Source organism: Alexandromys fortis, unplaced genomic scaffold, assembly GCF_014885135.2.
Source record: "Alexandromys fortis isolate MF-2015 unplaced genomic scaffold, M_Fortis_MF-2015_v1.1 scaffold_1, whole genome shotgun sequence".
In the NCBI taxonomy this organism is placed as follows: domain Eukaryota; kingdom Metazoa; phylum Chordata; class Mammalia; order Rodentia; family Cricetidae; genus Alexandromys; species Alexandromys fortis.
In genome coordinates, this window is record NW_026067927.1 from 12,110,118 (window position 1) to 12,130,802 (window position 20,685).

The window sequence follows — 20,685 nt, forward strand, 5'->3', positions numbered from 1 at the left end:
GCCTTGAACTCAGAGATCCACCTGCCCCTGTCTACTGAGTGCAGGGAGTAAAGGTGTGCACCATCATGCCTGGCACACATACAGTTTTTTAAAATGGTGGTCGGAGAGACTGTTCAATGGTTTAAGAGCACGGGCTGCTCTTGGGAAAGACCCAGTTTGGTTCTAAGCACACCCACAGCAGCTCACATACATCTGTAATTATAGTTCCAGGGCATCCAAGACCCTCTTCTGGCCTCCATGTCATGAGGCACATACAGACATACACACACACATGCAAACAAAACATTCATACACAAAAAATAAATCTAAAATTCTTTTAAAAATATATCTTAGTATTTATTCCAAAACTATTCACCAGATCCTATGCAAGAAGCTTTACAATCATTATTTTTAATTCCGAATACGACTGTTACACTGATGATTAAAGATGTTTTTCCAGTTTTGTGGGTTTTGACTTTTTTAGGCAGGTCTCCCTAAGCAGACCAGGCTGGCCTCAAATCCATAGAGATCCACCTGCCTCTCTGCCTCCACAGTGCTGGAATTAAAGGTGTGTACAACCACACTGAATAGTTTCATGGCCTTTCCCCCCTTTTAACAAAGGGAGAAAATGAAGCGTGTCTAAGTGGAGTGACTTGTCCATTAGCACACAACCGGCAGGCAGCAGAATCGAGGCTTGAGTACAGGATCTTCCACACCATACACCGCTCACCACAAAGAAAAACAGCTGAACCACATCTATTATTTTACTAAATCCTAGCTGTAAGATCACAGCAGAGCCTACTAGTCTTATATGACTGCTTCTATCTTTAATGATACTAAAATAATAGGAAGTCCAGATGCTCTTACTAGCCTGCAAAAGGGTTATCACAGATAACAATAAAACGGCTCCTGTCCTTAGTGCAGTGACTTAGAACTCGCTATCAGAACAAGTCTGTTGATTCAAAGGTGATGCAGATGGAGAACAGAGATACTGTTTACTCAAACACATGACAGCTTTTGGTTTGTTTGTTTTCAGCTTTTGAGACAGGGTCTCACCATGTAGTCCAGGCTAGCCTTGAACTTGCCAAGTAGTCAAAGTGGGCCTGGAACCCTATTTTTAGCCATTTCCATTGAGTAAGAATCCAAGTTGCACATATCAGTGCTGTCCAAATCTAACACGATAATGTCTGCACACAGGAAACAAAGCCAAGTCCTTTCACACAGCAAAAAGGTCCCAGGACGACCATCCTAAGTCAGTGTCTCTTCGTGCCGCACGTATTCCCCAATGTCTGCTTGATGAAACACCACAATTGCCATGGGGTCCACTTTCCTGCAGTCTTGAGTAGACTTTGCTGCTACCCCGAAACCCTGGAATTGAACAGACACCAAATCACTCACTTAAAAAAAAAAAAAGGAATCAAACAAAAAGCTTTATTAAAACAGCTGTATCTGAGAAATTCAAAGGATGTTGAGAGGTATCGCTCACAGGTGCGCAGACGGAAGCAACACCCCTTCCAAACGGCTCCCATCTCTACTCACCAAAGGAATGTCCGCCATGGAGTAAACCACCACTCCCTGGTACTGAGAAGTGTTTTCAGTGATTCGGCCCAGACCGGATTTCAACACGTGGTTTCCATACAGGAAGGACTGCTCTGCTCCAGGCTTTATCCACACTTTATACTGGAAGAGGGTTAAAAACCAAGAGACAAAAAACGCTAGCTCTACCCTGTAGTGAGAGCAGCTGCTGCTTCTGTGTTAAAGGAGAGGAGGGGGATGGACAAACGGACAAGCAGACACGTTCCCTTTACACTGTTTGGACCCTAAACTTTTCGCCTTGGAGTTCCTTCCTCAACCCTACATCTCAACGCGCTAATTTACCTGACAGACAGCTTAACAGTTTCTTTTCTTTTTGTCGGGGGCCCAGGGTCCTTCTCAGCACAGCCGCTTCTCTCTGCTCCGGCTGCCACTGGGGAGGTCTGTTTCCCACCCTGAGGCCCACACCCCTTCCTAAGCATACCCAAGCAGCAATACCTACAAGCACCTGCAGCTGACACTGGCAGGCACTCCATGTAAATGAGTCTGTGCTGACCTAGCCGTCCTCCTCGACAACATCCCCGATGGCACCAAGTAGACCAGCCCCACATACCTTGGCATAGGGTGCAAGGTAATCGAGCGCTGTAACGTGCAACCGGAACTTGTGGGTCTTGGTAAACTTTCCAAAACACGTCCCCAGTGAAACCAGCTTCTCCCCGGAGATGTTGGCGGCCAGCTTCAGGATCATCTCACTACAAGGACGAGGGAGGAAGGTGCCTGGGTGACGGCCACCGACGGACGCGGGCCTCCAGCCCGGTCACGCGGTGCGCGCCAAGCCCCACCTCACCTCACATAGTACACGCGGTCGTTGTGCAGTCGGAAGCAGTAGGTGCCGTCGGGCCTGTCCACCAGGAGCTGCAGGTTCTCCCCGATGCTGAGGGCAGAAAGGAGACTGGAGGCTACGCCGGGACCGTCCCGCCCCAGGGCCGCGTCCCCGCTCCCCGCGCGCCCGTCCCCGTCCGCTCCTCGGGTGCCTACTATTTCGCGATCTTCTCAAACATCACTCGGGTCTCTTCTTCTGTCAACGGCCGCATTTTCCTGCTAGCCCGGCTCCCGGGATCCTCGTGCCGGGAGAGACGGAAACGGAAGTCAGCTTACCCCGCTTCCTGGCAACACCAAAGGGTGCCTCTCTAGCCCTGTGCCACGTGTTCTCTGTGCTAGTGCCACCTAGCTCGGAGGACCTCCGGGGACCCGGAAAGCGGGCTGGGCGGAGAAACCATAGAGAAAGGAAATGTTTCCCAACCGTTTCCGGTTCCAGGCGCGAAGCCAGCGCCCTCCCGGGTCTGGAGAGGAAGTGGCCGTGTGGCTGGCTGCCTGGCTGGGAAGATGGCGGCTGCTGTGACTCTCCAGTCCTCCGCTCCTGCTTCGGCCACGGCGACGGCGACGGCCACAGCAGCCGCGCTGGGGGAGGTGGAAGATGAGGGACTCCTGGCGTCGCTCTTCCGCGACCGCTTCCCCGAGGCCCAGTGGCGTGAGCGGCCGGACGTGGGCCGCTACCTCCGGGAGCTGAGCGGCTCGGGGCTGGACCGGCTGCGACGCGAGCCCGAGCGCTTGGCGGAGGAGCGGGCCCAGCTGCTGCAGCAGACGCGCGACCTGGCCTTCGCCAATTACAAGACGTTCATTCGCGGTGCCGAGTGCACCGAGCGCATCCACCGTCTCTTTGGCGACGTGGAGACGTCCCTCGGTCACCTGCTCGACCGTCTGCCCAGCTTTCAGCAGAGCTGCAGGTGCGGCTGGCCTAATGCTGAGAGGCCCATATCTGTAGCTGACAGGATGCCAGGATGCTAGACATAGCTGACCCCTACGTGGAGCGCAGAGCTCTCTCCCTGTCGCCTTATTAATCCACTTAAATTTCACCACAACCACCTAGGTAGGTACTGTCATTGTTAATTTACAGACGAGGAAGTCGAAGTGAACTGACTTGTCCGAGAACACAGCTAGTAAGTTTCCAAGTCAGAATTGGAATCCAGGAGTCCACCTCTCCCTCGTAGGCTGTTGCATTAAATAATAATAAAAATCCAGCCAGTCTTGTTGACACAAACCGTGATTCCAGCACTTGAAGCTCAAGGTCTTGAAGTCCAAGTCTGAGTATTGAGTTCCGGCCATCCTGAGCTACGTGTCTAGACATTGTATCAACACATTGGGCCCGACATACTTAACACTGTATAAACGCCTGCTTACTATATATGCACCTTTATAATTAGGAATATTCAACAGCTTGGGTTGGAGGCTGCTTTGAAACTTCCATTGGTAAATGAGGCTGACATGGAAATCCTTTTTGGGGGTATCATAGGTCGTCAAAAACATTTCCTTTTTTGAGCTATAATGCTTCATAGGTCCTCACGCTTATACTCTTAGTTATCCAGCCTATGTACCCTCTATGTCTGGAAAGAGATTCAGGACTTAAAAGCCAATTTCTAGAGTTACCATAGAGAAGTGGAGAAAAAGAGAAAGGATAAAGGCTGAACAGCCGCACATCACAGTCAGACCTGAGGGACTCGGCAAGAGTGTGGCTTGTAGGCTGGTTAGGGCTCTGATGAGAGAATATTAATAGCTATTAAAGATGTGTATGAGTGTCTTGGCTGCACGAATGTGAGCACCATGTGCCCAAGGATGCCAGAAGGGGTGGTATGTGTGGGGACCTGAACCTGAGTCCCTGCAAGAGCAGTGCTTGCTGAGCCAGCTCTACAGCCCCAGTAGCCAGTAAGGAAATTGTTTACTCCTTTTATACATTTGCTTTTGTCAGGTCCTGAGTATTTCATGAATGTTTCCCCCCCTCCAAGACAGGGTTTCTCTGTGTAGCCCTTGCTGTCCCAAAAATCCCCCTGTAGACCAGGGTGGCCTCAGACTCAGAGATCTGCCTGCCTCTGCCTCCTCAGTGTTCAGATTAAAGGGGTACACCACTGCGCCTCCTGGCCCCATACATGTTATCTTACCTGTCTCTAACTTTCATGCCTTTGTAAGATGGGTCTTCTTACTATTTAACCAAACAAGAGACAAGTCCAGAGAGGCCAAGTGCCTTGCCTTGCCTTGCCTTAGTCCTTAATGAGGCCTAGAGCAGTTCAGCCCCAAATGTGGCCATCCTTGCAGCAATCCAGATCTACAAGCCATTTAAAAAATTACATGGAGGGAGATGGGTGCCACCATGTGCATGTGGAAGTCAGAAGACAGCTTCTCTTCTTCCATTATGTGGTCTCTAGGGATTAAACTCAGGGCGACTGAGCCATCTCGATGCTTTACGTAAGCTACCAATTAATGATGCTATCTTGAAAAGTTTCTTAAGCCTTGAGTTAAAAGTTTCTTCAAGGGACTTGGAAAGATGGCTCAGTGGTTAAGAGCACTGGCTGCTCTTCCAGAGGACCCAGGTTCAACTCCCGGCACCCACATGGCAGCTCATAACCGTCTGTAACTCCAGTTCCAGGGGATCTGACACCTTCACAACAAGGCACAAAAAAATAAAGTATTAAACAATATTTCTTTAGCCAGGTGGTGGTGGCATGTCATTAATCTCAGCACTCTAGGGCAGAGGCAGGCAGATCTCTGTCTACAGAAAGAGTTCCAGGACAGTCAGGGCTATGAACAAAAACCCTGTCTCAAAAAAAAGTTTCTTGGGCTGGAGAGATGGCTCAGTGGTTAAGAGCATTGCCTGCTCTTCCAAAGGTCCTGAGTTCAATTCCCGGCAACCACATGGTGGCTCACACCCATCTGTAATAAGGTCTGGTGCCCTCTTCTGGCCTGCAGACATACACACAGACAGAATATTGTATACATAATAAATAAATAAATAAATAAATAAATAAATATTTTTAAAAAAAGTTTCTTGAATTATAATAGGAGTTATAGGTTTGATATGAGGATTCTGAAACAGTGTTAACTGTATCCCTGGCTAGCCTGAGACTCACTATGTAGAAAAAGAGCCATGAACTCATATCAGCCTCAGCCTCTGGAAGGCTAGAATCGAGGGTATACATCACCACCCCCAGCCCTGTGGGAAAATTTTAAATAAACCAGGCAGACTATCGAGCCCAGTGCCCAATAAGTGCTTGGTAACTACCTACTGTGCAAAACAATGAAATCTATTTTCTTTTTTTTTTAAATTTATTTATTTATTAAATAATTAAAGATTTCTGTCTCTTCCCCACCGCCGCCTCCCCTTTCCCTCCCCCTGAAATCTATTTTCTTAATTGTTTCTAGGAACTTTGTGAAGGAGGCCGAGGAGATCAGCTCGAACCGCCGGATGAACACCCTGACTCTAAACCGGCACACAGAAATCTTGGAGATTTTAGAGATTCCCCAGCTTATGGACACCTGTGTTCGAAACAGCTATTACGAAGAGGCCCTGGAGCTTGCCGCCTATGTTCGCCGACTGGAAAGGAAATACTCCTCCATCCCTGTCATCCAGGTAGCCAGCTTGCCCAGAGGGCCCACAAGTTGACGTCTCATAATTATTAGTTCTGTGGTTGTGACTAAGCTTTTAAGTAGAAACCTCTGCATATTTCATATCAATTTCTGCCAGCCAGGTAAGCTGAACAGAAGATACTGGCTCACTCATTCAAGGATCTTTTCTGTTGTTGTTTTGGTTTTATTGTTTTTGTTTAGTGTTTTGTCTTTTGTGTAGCCTTGGCTATCCTGGAACTCACACTGTAGACTAGGCTAACCTCAAACTCACAGAGATCTGCCTGCTTCTGCCTCCCTGGTACTGGGATTACAGGCATGCGCCACTGTCTGGCCAAAGATCATATTGCTCAGGTGCCAGATGCTGCCTCAGGTAGCAGGAATACCAGGTGAACAAAGTCAAGGCCATGGCTCCCACGAAGTTTCTATTCTAGTGAAGTCTGATAATTAACAAATAATATCGCAGGGGCTGGAGAGATGGCTCAGGGGTTAAGAGCACTGACTGACTGCTCTTCCAGAGGACCCAGGTTCATTTCCCAGCACCCACATGGCAGCTCACAACTGTCTGTAACTCCAATTCCTGGGGGCCCGACACCCATGGCAAACACTAAGGCATGTTAAAGAAAAATAAATAAAATAGTATTGCGGATATTGGTAAATATCTGAAGAAATAAGCCAGAGAAAGCCAGGCAGGCCTGGTTGGGATATGCCTATAACCCAGCCCCTGGAAGGTGGAGCCAAGAGGATGGATCCTTCAAGGCCATTCTTAGCTATTTAGTGAAGGTGAGGCCAGCTTGCTGAGATTCTGTCTCAAAAAATAAGTAAACTGAGTTGGGGACTAGGGTAAAGGGAAGCATGGTTAGGGTGAGAAAGAACCAGTGCTTGAAGATCTAGGAAGACAGCAGCCAGGAGGAGAAGCAGATAGGGTGAGGTGGAAAGAAACTGGAGTGTTTCAGGAATCCCAGCGCTCTTCCTAGACTATAATGAGAAAGGCTGGAGCATCAGGCAGGGCCTGGAGGTCCTGATGACTAGTTGGTAATTTGTTGACTGTGATGGGAAATCGTAGGAGGATTTATGAGCAAGAGAGTTATGCAAGCAGATCTCTGTAAACCTGCAGATATAAGCTTTAGAAATCCACTATATGCCGGGTGGTGGTGGTGGTGGTGGTGGTAGTGGTGGTGGTGGTGGCGGCGGCGCATGCCTTTAATCCCAGCACTCAGGAGGCAGAGGCAGGCGGATCTCTGTGAGTTTGAGGCCAGCCTGGTCTACAAGAGCTAGTTCCAGGACAGGAACCAAAAGCTACGGAGAAACCCTGCCTCGAAAATCCAAAAAAAAAAAAAAAAAAAAAAAAAAAATCCACTATATGTCAGGAAAGCCATAAGAATGTTGGCCCCTGGTGACCAGGTTAGTAGGATGGGTCTCAGTACTTTTCCCAGTGTGTGACCCAGTGTCTGTTGTCAGAGCATCGTGAATGAAGTGCGCCAGTCCATGCAGCTGATGCTGAGCCAGCTGATCCAGCAACTGAGGACCAACATCCAGCTCCCAGCCTGCCTGCGTGTCATTGGCTATCTCCGGCGCATGGATGTCTTCACTGAGGCTGAGCTGAGGGTGAAGTTTCTTCAGGCCCGGGATGCTTGGCTTCGTTCCATCCTGACTGCCATCCCTAATGATGATCCTTATTTCCATATCACAAAAACCATTGAGGCCTGCCGGGTCCACCTCTTTGATATCATCACTCAGTACCGTGCCATCTTCTCGGATGAGGACCCCTTGCTGCCATCTGCCATGGGAGAGTACACTGTGAATGAGGGTGCCATCTTCCATGGCTGGGTGCTGCAGAAAATCTCACAGTTCCTGCAAGTGCTAGAGACCGATCTTTCCCGGGGTATAGGAGGGCGCTTGGATTCTCTGCTGGGCCAATGCATGTACTTTGGGCTGTCCTTTAGCCGGGTGGGGGCTGATTTCCGGGGCCAGTTGGCTCCTGTTTTCCAGAGAGTGGCACTCAACTCTTTCCAGAAAGCAGTTGAGGAAGCAGTAGAGAAATTCCAGGATGAAATGACTTCGTACACCCTCATCTCAGCTGCAGCCATCCTGGGCAGCAGTAACATGCCTGCTGCAGTGCCGACCACACAACCCGGGACGTTGCAGCCACCGATGGTACTCCTAGACTTCCCGCCGCTTGCCTGCTTCCTCAACAACATTTTGGTTGCTTTCAACGATCTGCGTCTCTGCTGTCCTGTGGCCCTAGCACAGGATGTGACTCGGGCCTTGGAGAATGCCCTTGCCAAGGTGGGTAATTTTCTTCTACCTTGGTCTGCCTTTGTTAACAGCCAGCCAGGCTTTTGTATTAAACCAGTCCATATAAGCATGGTGCCTGCTGACTTGGAGAGGTTTAGTGTGGTCTTAATGGTTTTCTGGAGAGCATGATGACTCTGTGGGGATGATCCTGGAAGAAGCTGTGAAGTAGAGTACCTGTGGCAGTCATTCAGCCAGATTCCCATTAACTCAGCAGCTTAAAACAGTATCTGTGAGCCAGGCATCCAGGTCCACTGTCTCTGGGTCCTCTGCTCAGGGTCTCACAGGCCGTATTCAAGGCATCAGCTGGGTCCAGGTGTCTGCTGGAGTTAGTGATCCGGCTCCATCAGGAGTTCATTCCAGTTGTCAGGTGTCACCCCATGCCATTGGAAAAGTTACAGAACTCAGTTTCTAGAGGCTATCTACCATAGATAGCTCACAACATGGCTGTTTCTTCCTCAAGGAACAGGAGAGCATCTCCCCAGTGTTATTTCATGATGCTCCTCTCCTGGAACTGGGAACCGTACTAGAACGTAACAAGTTGGGTCATCAACCCCCCAGTGATGTGACACAATAGTGTCACTTTTGACCACAGTGCTGAATTTGGACAAGATGGCAATGAAATGTAGTGTTGAGAATGATTAACTTTTTTATTTTTTGGTTTTTCAAGACAGGGTTTCCTTGTGTAGCCTTAGCTGTCCTGAAACTTGCTCTGTAGACCAGGCTGGTCTTGAACCCACAGAGATCAGCCTGTCTCTTCCTCCTGAGTGCTGGGATTAAAGGTGTGCGCCACCACCGCCCGGCTGTGAAAGACCTTTCTTCTTGCTGCACGTTTGTGCTGTCCACTTCGTCAGCAGCAGCAGACGTCTGAGGTTTTTGTCATTCTTGTCTCGTAGGTAACCAAAACAATCCTGGCATTCCATCGTGCTGAAGAGGCTGCGTTCAGCAGTGGGGAACTCGAAATCTTCGTCCAGTTCTGCACTGCCTTCCTGGAAGACCTTGTTCCGTATCTGAACCGCTGTCTTCAAGTCCTGTTCCCGCCAGCTCAGATAGCACAGACTCTAGGTAAGAAAAAGGAAAGATTTTTAAATTTTTTTACCTTTTGTTACAGGATCTGCGTAGCCCAGGCTGACCTGGAACTCAGAGCTCTCTCCCTCTGTCTCTCCAGAGTAGGATTAAAGGCATGAACCATAACACCTAGCTCTGGTTTTCTTCTATGATTTTATTATTATTGTTTTTGGTTGTTTTGAGACAGGGTCTCATATGTAGCCCTGGATGTCCTGAAATTCAATCCGTATACCAGACTGGCCTCAAACTCAGATCCTTCTGAATGGCTTGGATTAAAGGTGTGTATCACCACCACCTAGCCTATTTTTATTATTTTTAATTAATTATGTATTGATGTAAAGTCTGTGTGGGTATGAGTATGTGAATATTTTTAATTTAAGTCATGTAGCTGGCCTTGAATTTGCTATGTAGTTAAAGCCATTCTTGAACTTCTGGTCATCCTGCCTCTGCCATCCAGGGGTTGGGGTCACAGGCACACACCACTTCTGTCTTAAGAGTATGAACTTTTAAATTGCTTTACAGGCATTTAGTTACCTAAGTATTGTGTGCATAAGTCAGTGCCTTTCTGAAAATATACACAGGTGGGGTTACCATTACTAGCACCTGTTTTAGAAGTCTGTCACTCTAAGATCCCATTGGCAGACACTCTTCAGTTGTACCTGGCAAACTTTTGCTGTTGCTCTGTCGTTTCTGAACATTTTATAGAAATGGAATCATACACTGTGTGGATTATCTGGGCAAGCGGAAGAAGCCAGTCACAAAAGGACTACTTATTGTGTGCTTCCCTTTATATACAATATTCAGAGAGTGGTTTTGTTGTTTTGGTTTTTTTTTTTTTTTTGGACCAGAGTCTCCTGTAGCCCTTGCTGTGTATTGGAGGATGACCTTAACCTCCTAGTCTGCACACCTCCGCCTCCTAGAGAAATGGTGCAGAGGCCGTGGATCCGACTTTGGGACCAACTTGGTCTACAGAGTGAGTTCCAGCACAGCCACGGCCACCCAGAAAGAAACTCTGACTTGAAAAAAAACAACAACAAAAAATTTTTTTTCTCTCTCTCATTGGGCTTGGTGCCACAGGCCTTTAATCCCAGGATTTGGGAAACAGGAGGCAGGTGGATCTTTGTGATTTGGGACCTCCCTGGTCTAGATAGTGAATTCCAGGAGAGCCATTGCTATATAGAGACCCTGTCTCAAAAAATAAGACCAGTAAAAAATAAATAAATAAATAAAAAAACCTCGTTCAGTTATAGATCTCTTCAGGAGTAGGGCTGAGGGGAGACCCAGCTCCTCCTCGGGCAGAGGGGTCAGTGATGACCTTGGCTAAGGGTGGCTGTTCTCCACAAGCCCTTTCTCTTGGTGTCTAACCTGCTCCAACCACCCTTACCGTGGGGTCCCAGTGTAACAGTCTTAATATATTACAAGTATGCTCTCGCAGTATTGGAATATGTAATTGTGTCAGTTCTTTACCCTGAGCGCCCCCACCGTGGTCTCTGCGTTGAATTTAATAACTTGTTTTCCATTTCATTTTTCCTACCATCTGGGTTAGGCATTTCACCCACCCAGCTCTCCAAGCACGGAAACCTTGGGCATGTGAACATCAGCGCTATCCAGGAGCCTCTCGCGTTTATCCTGCCTAAGAGAGAGGCAGTCTTCTGTCTAGATGGCCAGGAGCTAGTGCCCGACCTCGTGGCCCCAGCTCAAGAGCTTTCTGCGGTGCAGCCTGGCCTGGAACCAGTTACTTCAGCGGCCCCCGAGGGCGGGTCCGAGAAGGGAGAACCAGAGGAACCTCTGCCTGGGGAGCCAGTGGAGGGGGAGCCGCTGCCCGCGCAGCCGCCCAGTGAGGAGCCATAGGCAGTGTTCCCTGCAGCCAGGCTGGGGAGCAGGACTAAAGGCACAGCGCTGCTGGCGGCATCTGGAGAGGGAAGGTCGCCGCTCGTGTGGAGGCTGAGACTGCTTTGCCTAGGATATCGCGGGGCACTGTGCAGTGTATGGGAGCTTTAATAAAGCCGACGACTACCGCCACCTGGCTGCTGTCTCCGATGACTGGTCCCAGAAGTCGCGCGGGAACTACGCTTCCCGGCGTCCCTGGCGCTAGCGGGAGGACAGGTCGCGGCGGTTTCGGCGCCATGGGGCTGCTGGGTGGGCTGCTGGTAGCGGCGCGGGTCCCGCTGGGCGGGGTGCGGAGCTGCAGCTCGTCGGCCGGCCTAGAGGGCCCCGCACGCACGCGCTCCTACTGGCGGTACCTGAGGCGCCTCGTATGGGGCGCACCGCAGCCGCCATACTCGCGCGTGTGCCAGGTCGGGGACCCGGTGCTGCGCACCGTGGCGGCCCCGGTGGAACCCGCGCAGCTGGCGGGGCCGGAGCTGCAGCGGCTCGTGGGGCGGCTGGTGCAGGTGATGCGGCGGCGGCGCTGCTTGGGTCTGAGTGCGCCGCAGCTGGGGGTGCCGCTGCAAGTGCTGGCGCTCGAGTTCCCCGACGCGCTCTTCCGCACCTTCTCACCGCGCCTGCGCGAGCTGCGTCAGATGGAGCCCTTCCCGCTTCGCGTGCTGGTGAACCCCAGCCTGAGGGTGCTGGACAACCGCATGGTCACCTTCCCCGAGGGCTGCGAGAGCGTTGCCGGTTTCCTGGCGTGTGTGCCTCGTTTCCAGGCCGTGCAGATCTCAGGTGCAAGGGACGGGGGCGGCGGGGTGGCCGTGCTCTCCTTAGCCGGACCCGGGAGAACAGGGAACTCGGGACTCCTGAAGAGCAAGGCAAAACTCGCGTAGATTGGACGCAGGGTGCCAACCGGGGAGACTTAGATAGGGAATCTATCTGTCTCTCCTCTCATAGGTGTGTATATAGACTCCCATATATGTGTGTCGGTATTAACGTTTTTCCTAGTTTACAAGTCATGGTGGGCTTGTCTAAGAAAGCGGGATCCAGCTTTATCCAGCTAGAGCAACAAACCATTCCATGCCTGTCCACATTGTCTTATAGAATGTGGCTATTATTTGCTACTGTGCCAAGCTGAAATATCTTTGATACATAGCACCTGTGCCAAACTGAAATATCTTTGATACATAGCACCTGAGAAAGCTTTGAGGAGGGTGTTCTTATCCTTGCCCTGTACTAGAGCTAGGAATCAGGCTGAATAAAAAAGTCGGCATTTGTCCATATTCACTTTCGGATGCTGCCCCTGTAGATAGAATATAAATAGGCGTAGCCAGGGCAGGAGTTAGGAAATAGACAGGAGGTTAAGCACATTGGGAAGAGCCTCACCTCAGCCAGCCTGTAACTTCCTTCGCAGGACTGGACCCAAGGGGAGAGCCGGTGGTGTGGTCAGCAAGTGGGTGGACAGCCCGAATCATCCAGCACGAGATGGATCATTTGCAGGGCTGCTTGTTCATTGACAAAATGGACAGCGGGACATTTACCAACCTCCACTGGATGGAGGTCAATGACTGAATCCCTCTCGCCTGACCGAGGGTCTGGAAAACCGGCATGCAGACACTTCAGGTGAAGACGGGCACATTTTTCTGTGCTTCAACTTGGAATTGGTTCCAATCTGGCAGTAAACAGTGGACTGCCAGTGTGTGCTGGATTGAGATAAAGGAAGATGATAGAAATGCATGTCCTGAAAGCAGATTTTGACAGAATGTGTTACAGCATTGGTAGAAATATACCCTGAAGGAGGAGTGGGTATTCCCTGACAATTTTGCACGAACAGAAGTGGGCAGGCAAACATTCTCAGTACAAATAACTACACGAAACACACACAGTTAAGATCTAAAGAAACCAAAGCTCTCAGCTCCTTTCAATCAGCGAAGAAAACAGGTTTTCAAGATAGAGCACTTAGAGCTGGGGGCATATAAAGCTCATGGGTACAACAGTACCTAATGTAGAGAGATGTAGGTTTGATTCCTGGCATGAGGAAGGTAAAATATAGAGGAATAATACCAGTTTTTGGAGGTTAGAACAATCCCTTTACAGTGTGATCTGTGTACACACAGCATCTTTGGAGCTGCTTTACCTGGAGACCTAAACTAGGCAGCATCTGTTCAGCAGCAGTTACCAAGTTGTTTATGGGAACAGAGACCTAACATTACCACTCCTAACCCAGCACTTAGGAGCCTGAAATGGGAGGATCAGGAGTTTTTTTTTTTTTGTTGTTGTTTTTTGAGACAGGTTTCCCAGTAGCTTGGAGCCAGTCCGGGAACGTTCTCGTAGACCAGGCTAGCCTTGACCACAGAGATCCACCTGCCTCCCAAGTGCAGGGATCAAAGGCACCCAGCAAGGTCATTCTCTACACAGTAAGTTCAAGTTACAGGAAACCCTGCCTCAAAACAAAAGATAGCAAAACTACTGCTGCACTTCTGAGCCTTAGGGCGTGCAGGACTTATCACCTGACTGGACTGCAGGTCTGGAGAACACTTCCTGTCCTGTTAAGGAAAGAAAACAGTGAAGAGGGCCTTGCTAGAAGTAAGCTCCACTCTCAAAGGATCCCATAGGAGAATAAAAAATGAGAAGACTCGAGTAGCTCAAGAAGGGAAAGGGTTTATTAGACATCTCCGGGGCAGGACCAGCAGAGGCTGGCTCAGTTCTCAGCCAGGGAAGGCATCAATAAAGCCCTGCGTGACTGTTCATCTCTCCTGATGGAAGCCATCAGCTCCTGCAAGGAAGACCTGAAACTCCAGGTGCAAACCTAGGACGATGGGATGGCTTTTCCTACTTCCTGTGGTCAGCTCTCAAGTAGTCGGACTCAAGAAGGAAGGAGTGGGAGCAGGGGCCTAGTGACTCCCAATCCTTAACACTTCCAGATGGTTTTTCTCTTTATTTATAAACAAGACAGAAATCAAAGCAGCATTAATTTAGGGGAACAAAAGTTAAAAATAAACAAAACAAAAAAAAATAGATCGGGGCAAGAACTGTGAGCATCCAAGAGTGGAGTGTGCAGAACCAGTGTCCCGAGTGTTCTACATGGCAAAGCATCTCTGCAGCTGGGGAGGCCCCTCCATCATCCCACTAGGCTGGCAGCCAGGCAGCCTGGCCACTGGTGTAGGAAGTCCCATGAATTTGCTCCAGTCGAACTCCTAATTTCATGACCAATGTGAAGCTTTAGCTCTCCTGTCCAAAGTCCTCAGAGAATTTCTTCACTTTCAGGAGGTCTTCTGCATTCACTGTGGGCCGGGTGGTGGCTAAAGACCGGAGCATGTCTGACTGCAGAGACACAAGCATACAGCTGGAAACCAGCGCTCCAGGCCCTCAGCGCCTCTTCTCTAGTTGTGCTGGCTAGACTGACAAGAGGCCTGCCTCTGAGGTCACCCCCAGTGCAGACTGCGTATCATGTCCACAGGCCTCTCCCTCTGGAAGACTACTTCACCCCATAACTCTGCCATCCTATCCCATCAGTAGCTTCCGTTACTGCATTCACCCACAGTGCAGACAGCTGCCAGGAGAGAACTAGGAGAGCGCTAGGCTGTCTGGGTAAGACCCAAGTGAAAAGATTTTCACTGGTTCATTATGGATCAAAAAGCCAGGCCTTGGAATGACAATTAGTGTCTGGACTTTACTCTTCCTCTTAAAGGTTCCCAGAGTCTCAGCAAAAACCTCAGTACCCACTACCCCAAAGGCTACTCTGGGAGGGCTATGAGCCAGGACAATAGGAAAACACTCACTTGTATTTTTAGACTCAGATTCCCAGTTTTCTCTCCCAGTGGGTCACTTACCATGCAAACCACAGGCTCTAAGAGTTTATCACCAGGGACATCCATCCAAGTCATCTCTATGGCCCCTTGGTCCCCTGGAGAACATGGGGTCAGAAGATCATCAATCACAACACTAGGGTTGGTGCGGGAAGGGCCACAAACCTGAAACCAAGCAGAAATTGTCAGGCTGTCATGGATGTCCTAAGGATGGCCTGAAGGGAATATTGGGATCTCTAGGTCACCAAAGTTGGAGGAGGGCAGAGCTCCTTTGAAAGTCCCTCAAAAGTCAGGTCTGAGGTCTGAAAGATGACTCCGTGGTAATGGCACCTGCCACTTAAACCTGACAACAGAGTTCCATCTGTGGAGCCCACGTGAAAGTAGAAGAGAACCAAGTTCACAAAACTCCTTTTACCTACAAAACATGTCATGGCACCCATGCATATGGCCCCTAACCCCACAGTAGCATCTAAAACAAAACAAATAACCCTCTGGTGGCAAGCACCTGTGATCCCAGCACTTTGGAGGTACAGGCAGGATATTTAAGGTTCTTTTCAACTACAGGGAGAGTTTGATGCTGGCCTGGTTAATTGAAACTGTCTCAAACAAAGGAGTTCCGGCTAGTGAGATGGGAAAGGCACCTGTAACTGAGCCTGCTGACCTGAGTTTGATGTCCCAGATACATATGGCGGAAGGAAAGAACCAACTCCTTAAAGTTATTGTTTGCCCTCTAGGTGCACAAACAAAAAAAACACAGCAGAGAGGTCCACGTGGGTTGACCTGGCTTTAGAGCGACAGGGACAGCAAGCTCTTCCAGCTGCTGGTCTCCTCTTCCTCAAGTGCCACCAAGACTCATCTCCATAAATGTAACTGCAGCAACTATGTTTCACCACTGAAGTCTGTTGCCATGGGGAAACAGCCAATGCACCCCTAGCACTGCTTTCCCCAACTCCAGGCTCTGGTCACAACAGTGTGTCTTTTAACAGCAAGCTGCCCACCCCTCCAAACTTCTGGGACTCCCAGTCTCCAACATGCTCTGATAGGCAGTCACTATTTGCTAAAGAAGAATCAGCATTTCTTTCTTTTTCCTTCTTTTTTTCGAAACAGGATTTCTTTGTAGTGTTGGAGCCTGTCCTGGATCTTGCTCCATAAACCAGTCTGGCCTTGAACTCAGAGATCCGCCTGCCTCCAGCATTTTTCTTGTTGGTTGTCTGCATTACTGTTTTCCCTACACCCAGGACAGGACAGTTCTGGCGCACCGCAGGATCCACAGCAGACACACAACAAAGACGTGCCTGAGTGAGTAGGCAAGTCTGTCCACTTGTGTGTCTGGCACTTGGCAAGTATTCAGTTTGTGTGCACCCTGCCCTCCAGCTCGGTGCTGGCTGTTAGCTTCTGAAGATGATTACACCAGCAGTACTGCAGGGAGGATGTGTGGCACCGCTTCAGTTCTAGAGCAGAAGGGCACATAATATCTACCCTTGGAGCCGGGTGGTGGCGGTGCACATCTTTAATCCCAGCACTCGGGAGGCAGAGGTAGAGGCAGGCAGATCTCTGAGTTCAAAGCCAGCCTGGTGTACAGAGTGAGTTCTAGGATAGATAGTAAGGACTACAAGAGAAACCCTGTGGGGGGGGGGGGGTCGGAGGGGGTGAGGGAGGAATCTATCCTTGGTTCTCTCACAGAGCATGTACCTTTAGCAGTCAAGAATCTTAAAAATCAAAAACACAAGAGTCCACCCCTACCTCCTGACTGCTCCCACTCACCTTCTTTTTTTTTTTTTTTTTTTTTTTTTTTTTTTTTTTTTTTTTTTTTTGGTTTTTCGAGACAGGGTTTCCCTTTAGCTTTGGTGCCTGTCCTGGAACTAGCTCTTGTAGACCAGGCTGGCCTCGAACTCCCAGAGATCCGCCTGCCTCTGCCTCCCGAGTGCTGGGATTAAAGGCGTGCGCCACCGTCGCCTGGTTCCCACTCACCTTCTTGAAGTGTGTTGCTGACTGCACTTTTCTAACTGGCTGCATGAGGGAGTCCCGCACGATGATGCTGATGTCTGCTCCTGAGTAGCCTTCTGTCTTCCGGGCCAGCTCGTGGATGTTAGCATCCGTGAGGTTGTGAGGTGTGCTTCCCAGATGTAACCGAAACATCTGGGCACGGGCCGCTTCCTCTGGCAATGGGATATAAATTCGCTTCTCAAACCTGGAGAGATATATCCATATCAAATGAGAGCTGATCACATGATATGAAGGGAAAGGCAGCATGCATGTTAAAATGAGTGACCCAGGTCCAATACCCAACTTCATCAAGGCAAGCGCAGACATGGGAGGATTCCAAAGAAATGGGATGAACATTAGCTAGTAACAAAATGACCAGTGCTAGACAAAGATATCAGCCCTAAGCTCCTAGGTTATACTCACCTCCTCCTAATGGCTGAATCCAACACCCAGGGGATGTTTGTGGCACCGAGAACAAGAGTCCCATCATTGTTATTCCCCACTCCTGTGGAGAAGGAGACAAGCAACTGAAGATGCCTACAGAGGCAGCCAGGACCCATGGGAAACTAAACCACGTCTTGGGGCTTTCCTGGGTAGAGACCTATAACACCACATGCTCTGGGAGTGACGGCGAGCCGACATGGTAAAGGCCTCAACCCTCTCTTTGATGCAAGCCCATATAAGACTGGCAGAGATGGCATCATAAATGCCTCTCTGCCATGCCAGTGCAGCTACAGAATGGAGCTCTGGTTGGCTGTAGGTGGAAGGCGGCCAAGGAGTGACACGGCACCAGCACACACCCTGCATCTGGACCAAGAACTCCGTTTTGATCCTTCGGGCAGCCTCGCTCTCATTTTCATTCCGTGACCCGCAGAGGGAATCCACCTCGTCGATGAAGATGATGGAAGGCTTGTGTTGCCGGGCCAACTCAAACAGGTTCTTGACTAGCCTGTGAGAGTGAGAAAGGGGTCAGGACCTGGACACTCCCAAACATGTCCACCCTGAGATCCAGTTGTTACATCTAGTAACAGGGAAAACAGGTCAGACAAGCCCTCAAACAGTACTGAACCAAGAACTTGCTGTGGCATCAGCCTCAAGTCCTGGTGCCCCCATTCATTAGCTCTGGACGCGGGAAGAATCCTTTCCTTTTCTCTAGGCCTCAGCTTCACATCAAAGAACGGAGATCAGCTTGAGGAATAAGCTAAACCCACAGAGTGCCCCCAAGAGGATACACAGCAGAAACTGACTCTACAGGCTTGGCGACACATGTCTGTAACCCCAACACTTAGGTGGTAGTACTAGGAGAATCAGAAGGTCGAGGCCAGCCTCTGCTACAGAGGGAATTTGTGACTAGCCTGGGGTACATGAAATCCCGTCTCACAAAACCAAAAAGAAAACAATATGTTCCTTTTGTGTGTGTGTGTGTGTGTTTCTTGTTGGTTTTTGAAGACGGTTTCTCTGTGTAGCAGAGAAATCCTGGAATTTGCTCTGTAGACAAGTCTAGCTTTAAACTCAGATTCTTCTGCCTCTGCTTCCAAGTGCTGGTGCTGGAGGCCTGTACCACGACTGCCTGACATTCTTTCCCGTCTCTGGGACGTGATCTCAAGGGGCCAGGAAGCTGGACTCCCAGCAGCTGCCAAAGACTGCCACAGCACAGCTGACGGCTGACTTACTTCTCACTCTCCCCCAACCACTTAGACATCAGATCCGAGGAGGACACAGAGAAGAAGGTGGAGTTGTTGGCTTCTGTTGCCACGGCTTTGGCCAGGTAGGACTTGCCTGTGCCTGGGGGCCCAAAGAGCAGTATACCTCGCCAAGGGGTGCGCTTGCCTGTAATAAATAATGGACAGAAGTCAGCTGCTTTCTGATTGGGAGAAAGGAGCAAAGGAAAGGTAACAAGTTGAAGGCAGAGCTGGAGAAGCCGGCACAGGCAACAGAACACTTGCCCTACACACATGAGGACCAAAGTGCAGCTCCCCCGCACAGGGAAAATACCAGGCAAGAGTGGTGACCTGCCTGTCACTCCTGCGTTTGGAAAGGAGAGCTAGGGGATCCCTAGAGTAAGCTGGCTATACTAGCTGAATCATCGAGTTTTATGTTCAAGAAAAGACCCTGCTTCAATATATAAGGTCAACAGCAATTGAGGAAAATACTTGACATCCTCCTTTTACCTCCATATATGTACACATACCATTCATGCATCCCCGCATAGGGAACATATATATAATTATACATGAACATACCATACATACACAATAAATAAATAAAAGTCATGGGGTTGGAGAGGTGGCTCACTAACAGCACTGGATGTTCTTCCAGAGAGCCTAGGCTTGGTCCCAGCACCCACATTATTAGTTCGCAACTGTAACTCTAGTTCCAGGGGACCTGACACCCTCTTCTAGCCTTCAAGGGAACTGCATGAGTATGGTGCACAGACATACATGCAGGCAAAACACCATACACATAAAATAAAACCAAATCTAAAAACAGTTATTGCCTGGGTGGTGGTGGCACACGCCTTTAATCCCAGCACGTGGGAAGCCAAAGCAGGCAGATCTCTGTGAGTTCAAGGCCAGCCTGTTGTACAAAGCTAGTTCCAGGATAGCCAAGGATACACAGAGAAATCCTGTCTTGAAAAAAAAAATTAAAATAAAGTTATAAAATTTATATTAAAATAAGTTATAAAACTTAAATAAAATGGAAGGCCCTTAGTCACTGTCAATACAGAAAAAGAAAGTTCTATAAAACCACTGGTTTTAGAAGTAAAGAGTCCAGGCAGTGGTGGCACACACCTTTGATCCCAGCACTTGGGAGGCAGAGGCAGGTGGATCTCAATGAGTTCAAATCCAGCCTGGTCTACAAAGGGAGTTCCAGGACAGCCAGGACTGTGACACAGAGAAACCCTGTCTCCAAAAAGAAAACAAAACAAAGTAATAATAAAACAAAATAAAATAAAAAAGAAGTAAAGTGTAGTGATATTTCATTTGTGTTTTAATAAATAATGCTTGCCTGAAGATCAGAGAGTAAAACAGCCACACTGGTCAGCCCTAAAGACCAGGCAGTGGTAACACACACCTTCAATCCTAGTAACCATACCAGTTAGCCACAGAAACTGGGCGGTACATCCCTTTAATCTCAGTGGTGCACACCTTTAATCCCAGACCTAGAGAGGATTATAAAATGGGAGGAGACAGCTCTCAGATACAATTTCATTCTGTGAGGCAAGATCGCCATTTTGGACAAAGGTAGAGGTAAGAGCCAGTGGCTGGCTGTTTTGCTTTTCTGACCTTCAGGTTGAACCCCAATTTCTACTCTGAGTTTTTATTAATCGTGCTACAGTAAAGAAAACCAAACACCTATTGGGAGCTCAGACCCCTAAGTCCTCGAATACTGGCCAGCTCTGGTTCTTGACCCTGCTTGCTCACTAAGATGAATACAAAGTTCAAGTCTTATGTATCTCAAACTGACCTAGAACTCATGATATAGCCAAGAATGGCCCTGAACTTCCTTTCCAGTCATCTTGCCTCCCAAGTGCTGCTGGAAAAACTACAAATCAAGAGGTATTCCCAGCCCACAAAAACTTTTTTTTTTTTTTTTTTTTGGTTTTTCAAGATAGGATTTTTCTCTGTAACAGCCTTGGCTCCAAAGCTACACAGAGAAACCCTGTCTCAAAAAAAAAAAAAAAAAA

At 49.0% G+C, this 20,685-nt stretch overlaps 3 protein-coding genes across 8 annotated transcripts in view; 1 reads left to right on the forward strand and 2 right to left on the reverse strand.

The window, feature by feature from the left end:
- Positions 1-315: 315 nt before the first annotated feature.
- On the reverse strand, positions 316-2,697 carry Nip7 (nucleolar pre-rRNA processing protein NIP7). The gene is made up of 5 exons (XM_050143808.1): positions 2,551-2,697; positions 2,360-2,446; positions 2,126-2,264; positions 1,519-1,659; positions 316-1,347 (listed from the first exon to the last, which is right to left on the reverse strand). Exons 1-5 carry the CDS (start codon positions 2,604-2,606, stop codon positions 1,228-1,230), a joined length of 543 nt encoding a protein of 180 aa, XP_049999765.1. The 5' UTR covers positions 2,607-2,697; the 3' UTR covers positions 316-1,227.
- Positions 2,698-2,886: 189 nt separating this feature from the next.
- Positions 2,887-13,004, forward strand: Cog8 (component of oligomeric golgi complex 8). Of its 6 annotated transcripts, XM_050143804.1 has the most exons (6): positions 2,887-3,299; positions 5,767-5,974; positions 7,429-8,256; positions 9,159-9,327; positions 10,877-11,053; positions 12,617-13,004. In XM_050143804.1, the coding sequence occupies exons 1-6, from the start codon at positions 2,899-2,901 to the stop codon at positions 12,772-12,774; spliced, it is 1,941 nt and encodes a 646-aa protein (XP_049999761.1). In that variant the 5' UTR covers positions 2,887-2,898; the 3' UTR covers positions 12,775-13,004. The 6 variants fall into 6 exon arrangements, with proteins under 6 accessions (XP_049999761.1, XP_049999757.1, XP_049999758.1 ...); XM_050143800.1 differs by lacking the exon at positions 12,617-13,004 and having other exon boundaries at positions 10,877-11,352; XM_050143801.1 differs by lacking the exons at positions 10,877-11,053; positions 12,617-13,004 and adding an exon at positions 10,179-10,869.
- Positions 13,005-13,847: 843 nt separating this feature from the next.
- Vps4a (vacuolar protein sorting 4 homolog A) overlaps positions 13,848-20,685 on the reverse strand; it is a 15,009-nt gene continuing 8,171 nt past the window's right edge. Inside the window, exons 6-11 of the mRNA XM_050143806.1 lie at positions 18,671-18,827; positions 17,798-17,946; positions 17,421-17,502; positions 16,983-17,202; positions 15,036-15,176; positions 13,848-14,526 (exon numbers count right to left, since the gene is read on the reverse strand). Of these exons, the coding sequence (XP_049999763.1) occupies positions 14,425-14,526; positions 15,036-15,176; positions 16,983-17,202; positions 17,421-17,502; positions 17,798-17,946; positions 18,671-18,827 (851 nt within the window). The 3' untranslated portion in view covers positions 13,848-14,424. The remainder of the gene's footprint in view (positions 14,527-15,035; positions 15,177-16,982; positions 17,203-17,420; positions 17,503-17,797; positions 17,947-18,670; positions 18,828-20,685) is intronic.

Coding starts and splice junctions, on each gene's coding strand:
- Cog8 (XM_050143804.1), top strand. CDS start 2,899: ATGGCGGCTGCTGTGACTCTCCAGTCCTCCGCTCCTGCTTCGGCCACG. Junction 3,300..5,766: donor AGCTTTCAGCAGAGCTGCAG/GTGCGGCTGGCC, acceptor AATTGTTTCTAG/GAACTTTGTGAAGGAGGCCG. Junction 9,328..10,876: donor TCAGATAGCACAGACTCTAG/GTAAGAAAAAGG, acceptor CATCTGGGTTAG/GCATTTCACCCACCCAGCTC.
- Nip7 (XM_050143808.1), bottom strand. CDS start 2,606: ATGCGGCCGTTGACAGAAGAAGAGACCCGAGTGATGTTTGAGAAGATC. Junction 2,447..2,550: donor TTTGAGAAGATCGCGAAATA/GTAGGCACCCGA, acceptor TTCTGCCCTCAG/CATCGGGGAGAACCTGCAGC. Junction 2,265..2,359: donor GACCGCGTGTACTATGTGAG/GTGAGGTGGGGC, acceptor TCGTCCTTGTAG/TGAGATGATCCTGAAGCTGG.